The following is a 7878-nucleotide window of genomic DNA, read 5'->3' as shown; positions in this document are numbered from 1 at the left end:
ACTGGTTATAGTTACAAAACTGAGTTATTTCTAACTTGGTTAGAAATTCCTGTCCTAAGAAGTAGCTCTCACTCTACTGCCTGCCACTTTACTCAATTCTGAGATGTTATAAAGATCTACCTATCATTCATACTGATCAGTTGACTTTCTCAGTAACAAAAACCAAAGCCACCAGAGAAAATTTGTTTTTAAAAAAGTGGTTTCTGACCATAGAAGTCTTCAAGAAAAGGCAAACTACAGTGATTTTTGAAGGTTGTTTTATTCAAAGCAGAAACATGAAGGCATCAGGTTCTTTTAGAACATAAATGCTATGTAATGCAATGACACTAAATGCAATGACAGTAAATGTTTAAAAAAAGTGAGCTACAAAGAATTTGAGTTTGCCTGAGATCCAGCCTTGAGAAAATTGAACATTTCTTATGCTACCTTTGTGATGAGACTATATAGCAAGGCAGTACAATTTTAAAGTTCTTTAGTGTTTATGTATTTACTTTTAACTTAATCCTAAAATACATTTTAGCTATGTATGTACAACCATTAATATTTGACCTCTAATCACTTGTTTGCTATGATTATTCCTGTTTGTATACATATAAATCAAATCATATGCATCAAATGTATAGATTTTAAGTTCATATTTATGTTAACAATGAACATTACTATGAGCTAGAACCTGTTAAAAGCACTTATGTAAAGTATATTAATGCATAAGATAAATATATTAAAGATTTTCCCCAAACTTGGAGATGAAAAAATTGAGTACAGGTTAACAATGTACCATATCTTCTAAACAGAGGTGACAATATGGATTTAAATTTGAGTACATGCAGAATTTAAACCTTAATGAAGTCCTAAGTTTGAATTAACTGTTTCATTTTCTTAGTGTAGTTTTAATCATTAAGTTTAAAATTTATCACTGCCAGAGTCTAACTTATATTATGCCTTTGTTGGATTACAGCTAATAATTTATGTGCTGGTTTCTTTCTTTGTAGAGGTGGAAATCACTTTTTTTACTCTTTCCTCCCCCTCCCCCTATTTTAAGACTAAAAGGCAAATTAGGTTAAGATTTTAAAAAAGTATCAATTTAATATTGAGTTGTTAGAAATATGGTACACACAGACATCATAATACAACAAAATGCATACAATTTTAAGCCACTCTACAAACCCTTAACACAGATGGCTGACAGCTTCCAATACATAAAACTTTTGACTCCATTATCAGATATTGGGGAAAGGGTCATTTTAAATACCATTTAATCATGCGGTTAGCTTTTGTGTAGAAAAATAAATATGACAAATATATGGATTTCTGATGTTTAAATTGACATAGAAATCTAAAGTATCAATATTTTCATTAAAGCATTTTAAAGAAACATTCCATAACATGAAATTGAGAGCTCAAATTATATACAATGAAAAGGCATGAGGTTTTATTAGAATAGTATAATTCACACACTGAATATTTACATTAATAATAAACATAAAACTACAAAACAACCATTTATTCTAAGTCAGTAACTTTAGAAAATTATTCAATGATATCTGGGCATAGAGGTACATGTCTGTAGTTTCCCAAAAGAACATACTTACTGGAATAACCAAACTTCCAAATTCTAGTGTTAATAAGGAATACAAACATACAAAGTAATTCAAGAACTTAATTCTACCTTTGGAGAAGTAGTGAAGGAGTAACATAACATCACTCCTAGGGGATTGTCAAAGCTTTACTAGAACTCCTGGAGAGTAGATTTTTGAAAACAATGAGAATGAAACTCTATCCATTTACCAGCACAAACCTGCAATATATTTTCTTCTCTAAATTTAATGTTCACAGTTCAGAACCATGAGTTAGTGAGCAAAGCTTGAATGTCCCCATACCTATCTCTTCAAAATGTCAGAGAAAAAAAAAATCCATTACCTTCTCTCAACTAGCTATTTTTTGTAGATAATAAAATATTACACATAGCAAACGTGACTGAACTCAACCTTTAAGAAATAAATACTAGTTCTCAGAACACAATTCATAAGTGGAACTTAAACCAAATGTTAATTAGGTTATATTACAAATTTCAAAAGTTTATCTAGTGTTATTACTAGGTAATAGTAATATACTTTCCATCATTTAAATCATTTACTTAAACTTATTAAAGTATTACCCAAGCTTTTATTAGTATCTTTGCTACTAAAAAAGATTTCCTTTTACTTTACACTAAACTGATCTCCATGTGAAATTATAGCTTTAGAGATCACTCGGAGACTTTTCCTCAAGATATATGGACAAAACATAAGAATAACATAGTTTTCAAGTCATGGTATATGAGGTATTCTTCACCTTAAATCTGAAGTCACAAAGTCATAATCTATGAACTGGAATTAGATATTGCTTTGATGTTTAACAGAATCTCCTGGGCTGAGAATTAATACCCAGTGGTATCAGTGCATGCTTTAAACTACCTTAGAAAAGAAAAAAAAAATCTATGCCAGATCCTGTGGGAACCTAATAAGGGTGGGACTTTAGTGCAGACTGTTTCTTGTGACCTATTTATAGAACATTTCTTAAAAAACATTACAGGAATATGCTTTCTCAGACTACATAATTAGAAAGGAATTATCTCAAAGGAACTAAAAAAATAGTTTTTGAAGCTCTACATAATTATAAATTAGTTACTAACCCAGAATGATACCTTGATCTTTAACATTTAAAATTAAAACCAAATTTATTAAATGCTATGGTATAAAGCTCATTGAAAATGTACTTTAAGGAAAAAATGAGATTTTAAAATAGTAAGACTTTGCATCTACTTGTAGTCTAAGGTATTTTTTATGTTTAAAATTGCCATAACCACAGGACAGATTAACCCTATATTAGGTTAGTAATCTTTATAACTTGACAGCAGGCCAAAACAATCCAATTTTGCTTAAGCTACAACATATGCACAAATAGGAAAATATCCTAGAATTAAAATAGCTTTAAAATTTTTATTAATGTTCAGTAGTCAAAGTTAAGTATTTACTAAAAATATCCACCACAAGATATCAAGAATTTAGTGTTTAAATATAAACTTTTATAATGTTCTTTCTCAGTTAAATAGTACTGAATATAGTAGGTTAATTATATCAGAATGATTAAAATGTGACTTTGGAAAAAAAATTTAAATAAGACCAGATAGAGTAACATGATTTCTTTTCTCAACAGTCTTTTTTTTTTTGATAGGTCATGGGGCCTTGAACTCTGTGCCTGGTGCTATCCCTCAGCTCTTTAGCTCAAGGTGAGTGCTCTACCACTTGAGCCACAGTGCCACTTCCATGATTTCTTACTTCTTAGTAAGAAACAGAAGTTTGGGGAGTGAAAGCTTCAAAGAATAGTCATGATTATGTACCTTAACTTGTGATACTCTCAATGCAAAAAAGAAATACAATATTTGTGAGCACCATTAGAAACGTGTGTGTGTATAAAACTTTACCTGCTTAAAATTTGCATTTCTGAGTAAAGATATGTATGGAATTATGAAAAATACATTCTTAAGCTAACATGTCATGATTATTTTAAAATGTCTTATCCATCCTCTCTACAAAGCTTCCGAAGAACACACTATAAAGAAATTAATATTCCTTCATAGTGCAAAATTTCTTCGTTTTTCCAGAAGAATTACTAAGGAAAAAAAGAATGCATTCAATAAGTATTTTCAAACCATCATTGGTATTCAAGAGGTAAAGGAAAAATGAAGTTGGCTAGTGGATTTACAGAATAAGCCAATATGTTAGATATGTCTTCAAGAGATCACCACTCAGGCCTCAAATTATTTAATTTGGAGTAGTAAATATTCTGCAAGGAAAAAACAATCCTCCCTTTCATAATAAAAGTTTCAAAATTATCACCTTAATTTAGTATTTCTGCAATATTCATACATACAAATGCAAATCCTCTGCTCTGTCTTATATAATAAGTATCCTCAGTTGAGACAGTTCTTTAACAAAATCTTATTTAGATCCTATATAGAGGCAGCTTACAATAGACTGCTATATGTCCTTGACACTTCTGAAAGATCCCTGCAATCACATGACATAGACAGAAGTTCTCTGATGCCATTGTCATATGAGGAAAGAATGATGTTATTCTCCATTTAAAATACGTTCAATTTCTTCTAGTCTTTTTAAAGCAGCAACTCTTTTCTTCTCAATTTCTTTGATGTCTTTTGTTGTTTTGTGGGGGACCTCTTTGTCTGAATTTTTTGCTAATTGTTTGTTAGATTTAGAGTGACTTTTATTATCACTTGTTTTTATTATCTGTGCTGGTGTAGATTCACTTTTGATTTCTTTCTCATGTTCAACTGGAATTTTGTCTGTCTCTTCTTCTGATGTCTTCTCATCTGGGAATCCTGGCTGTTCTACAAAACCAGATGAGGAAATTTTATCCCTGACAATACTCAAGTGACGCTGAATATATTCCTCATGTGGTGCTAACGCCAATGTTTCAACCAGGCATTTTTCAGCTTTTAGTAAGTCCTTTTCCTCAAAATAAACAACACAAAGATTGTGTTTTCCTTGTACATTGTTTGGATCCATCTCCAAAATCTTTTCAAAACATTTTTTTGCTCCAAGTATATCTTTTTTTTGATTCATCAGAATGTCTCCTTTTAAAATAAGTCCCTTGATATGATCAGGGTAGTATCTGAGTAATTCTTCTAAAATTGGCAGTGCCTTCAATTCCTTTGCAGTTTGGGAATACAAAAGAGCAAGATTAAACAAAGCACTTCTGAAATCAGCTTGCAATTTTATGGCTTTCTTCATCCAAATCTCTGCCTCACTGTCTTTTTTGTCATCCATGGCAAGCATTCCCAAGTTGAAATATCCATTAGCATCTTGGGGCTCTTCATTTACATAGTGTAGAAGACGTTTTCTAGCTTCAGGTCTAAGTTTAACTTCACCTAAGAATATTTTTTAAAGAAAAATACTGTGAAATGAATTAAGCTGGATGATCCATTTTCAAGTATTTACTTAGATTATAAAATGTAGCATTAAACAACTAATTCTCATACATCAATAAAAAATAAAAGGTTTAGCAAATTATATCGTTAAATAAAAAGTATTAGAATTACAAAATCTGATTTTCTGGTGTGTCAGATCAAATTTTTAAGAAAGTGTCAATGATATTAGCTATATAATTAAGATTTGAAAAATAAAATATTTAGACAAGTTCTATTGCAAATAAAAAATTCTCAAATACTATAGCTAGATACCATGTGCTGTAATATTATGTTGGATAATGAGCTGTTTGTAAGGTTGGAAAAAATCTTACAAAAGTATGTTTTTCTATAAATTTATATAAACGCAAGGAAAAAAGGTTATTTAGTTTTATAAAATGTCTAGTCTTCATCTAAACTGGTCCTGAATGCACAGCTTTCCTGTGTCTGCCAATGCTGGCAGTATGGGTGTATGCCACCATACCTGGCTCAGTGCTATTCTTTCAACTGACAGTATCATCAAAGAAAAAATTCTTTTGCTGTTAAGAATTGCTTACAAACTGAAATATCTGATTCACCACACCATAAAATCTTATTTATGAAAAACTAAAAGAAAAACTGAAAATAAGTCATTGGGCTTCACATCTTACCATGAACTAGCTACTAAAGTAACTATGAATTTGAGGTAGTTGTTACACTTTGAACCCCATTTTCTAACCCATTAAAATAGAAGATCAATGAAAGTAAATTCCTCTTAAAGTTCTAAAATTCTGTAATTGATACCTTCATCCTTTTTGTATGTATTAAGAACTATATCTAAGAAATAATCAAAGTTGTAAATAAAGGGATTTCTTTCCAACATAAATATCATAACTCATCTAGGCAATCTTATGAATGCAAACTAAAATTCCTACATAAAATTAAGTACACATTTACTCTGATTAATACTTCAGTTTTGTCTTGTACATTTAATATATAAATGTTTATAAATATAATAGATGGGGTATTTCTTAATAAATTACCTGAAGCATCATTTTTAATACATACCAGAAGAAAGAACAAGTACTGTTACATATGCTTGCACTTACTACTTGAAAAGAGTTTACTTCAAGTGTTTTAAATATTCATTCTTAAGTCATTAATGCCCAGATTTGTTCATGTTTGCTGTAGGTAATGGCACTTCAGGTTTTACTATACTTCCAAACTGCCATTTAGTTAAATATAGAAAAAAAGTGATAAACTATACCTGATTCTTGCATTAATATAGCAGAATTGAATAGTGCTAGCTTATGCTTTGGATTTAGTTCCAATGCACGATTAAAATTCTTTAGAGCTTCATTTGGTTCTTTAAGTTCAATATAGACAATTGCCAAATTATACCAAAGATCTGCATTATTTCTGTCTAGCTCCAGTGCTTTAAGATAGGCTTCCTTTGCTTTGAGAGGCTTATTCATCTTTAAAAGCAATTCTCCCCTGTTGAAAAATCAAATAAAAAGTTTACTTAGAAAATTACAAGTCAGTTTATACCCACAATTCTTCACAAGTTTTAAGCTTTTCTACATGCAATTTTTTTAGACTTAAAAGTTCTCTCTGAAAAAGGAAATATTTGAAATCTGAACTCCTTAGTTCAGAAATGTATTTCATATATTATCAAATATTGTTAAAGAAAGGGAATTACTTGACTTTTAAAGGTAAGAAAAGCAGACAGAAAAAAATCTATTTCTCAACGTATCTTAAAAAGAGACAAAACAGGCATTATCCAACAAATAATAGCAAATATAGAATGGAAAACCAATGAATTTATCAAGTGATAAAATTATACTACTTTAAGAAACATACACCCAAGTTAGAGGGAAACTCCAGTATTCAAATCTATGACAGTGTTATGTGTTTTTGTCTGTATCCCAGTGTATAAATAAGCTCCTTCACAATATCCTTACAAAATAAACATTCATGTAAAGGAAAAAAGAGAAAGGAAATTTCAAAAAGTTGAATGGGTGGGAAGGTACTAGTGCCACCTGCTGACAGTTTATAGGAACACATCTACAATTAAGGATTAGTTTGAAAACCACTGTTATGCAGTTGTTGTTTTTTTTTTTTTTTTGAGAATTTTCAAAAGGAATTTGCTTTAACATATTTTTATAACATCCTTTCAACAGTAACTTCTAGGAATGACCATTCTTAAACTGCAAATATTGGTTTTTAAATTTTTTTTAGTTCCTGTCCCAGAGCTTGAACCCAGGTCCTGGGCACTATACCTGAGTGTTTATATCCAAGGCTGTCTACCACATGGGCCACAGTGCCATTTCTAGCCTTTTGGTGGTCAATGAAAATGGGAGTCTCATGGACTTTCCTGCCCAGGTTGTCATTGAACCATGATCCTCAGATCTCAGCCTCCTGAGAAGCTAGGATTGCAGGTATGAGCCATTGGCTCCTGACATACTGAATAATTCTTAACGGATGAATATAACACAATGAGCACTGGGTAAAGCTATAAAAGGCAACTCCAATTTAAGAACAGATTTTTATCTCAAAAAGTTAAATTCAGGTGCATAATGCCTGTGTGGACCTGATCATACAAAATAATACTTACAAAATGAACTCTAGGAAATGGAAATGAGTTTTTTTTCTTGTTTGCTATTTTTGTTTTCTTTTTGTCCTGTTTGTTTGTCTGGATGTCTCTGGGAATGTAAGGGAAGGCATGGAAATGGAGGGCCAAAGGATGAACAAAGAGTGAACAAATGCATCAGTGAACTCACTGGACACTACACTGAAAATAAACTACACAACTTGAGGTGGGATGGGAGGGAAAAACTGTAGTGAGGGAAGGGGTTGGTATTATCCAAAAGGAAATGTACTCTTTGCCTTACTTATGTGTAACACCTCTGTTTTTAGTACTTTCAAAAAAAGTT

At 31.1% G+C, this 7878-nt stretch overlaps 1 protein-coding gene across 1 annotated transcript in view; it reads right to left on the bottom strand.

Annotated features, from left to right (window-relative positions):
• Positions 1 to 240: 240 nt before the first annotated feature.
• Positions 241 to 7878, bottom strand: part of Tmtc3 (transmembrane O-mannosyltransferase targeting cadherins 3) — a 40822-nt gene continuing 33184 nt past the window's right edge. The window contains exons 13-14 of the mRNA XM_069989568.1: positions 6213 to 6439; positions 241 to 4930 (exon numbers count right to left, since the gene is read on the bottom strand). Of these exons, the coding sequence (XP_069845669.1) occupies positions 4116 to 4930; positions 6213 to 6439 (1042 nt within the window). The 3' untranslated portion in view covers positions 241 to 4115. The remainder of the gene's footprint in view (positions 4931 to 6212; positions 6440 to 7878) is intronic.

The sequence above is a fragment of the Dipodomys merriami genome, unplaced genomic scaffold (assembly GCF_024711535.1).
Source record: "Dipodomys merriami isolate MVZ:Mamm:240054 unplaced genomic scaffold, mDipMer1.0.p SCAF_10, whole genome shotgun sequence".
Classification (NCBI taxonomy): domain Eukaryota; kingdom Metazoa; phylum Chordata; class Mammalia; order Rodentia; family Heteromyidae; genus Dipodomys; species Dipodomys merriami.
The sequence above is the reverse complement of the archived record's forward strand: the minus strand, read 5'-3'. Positions and strand labels throughout refer to the sequence as shown.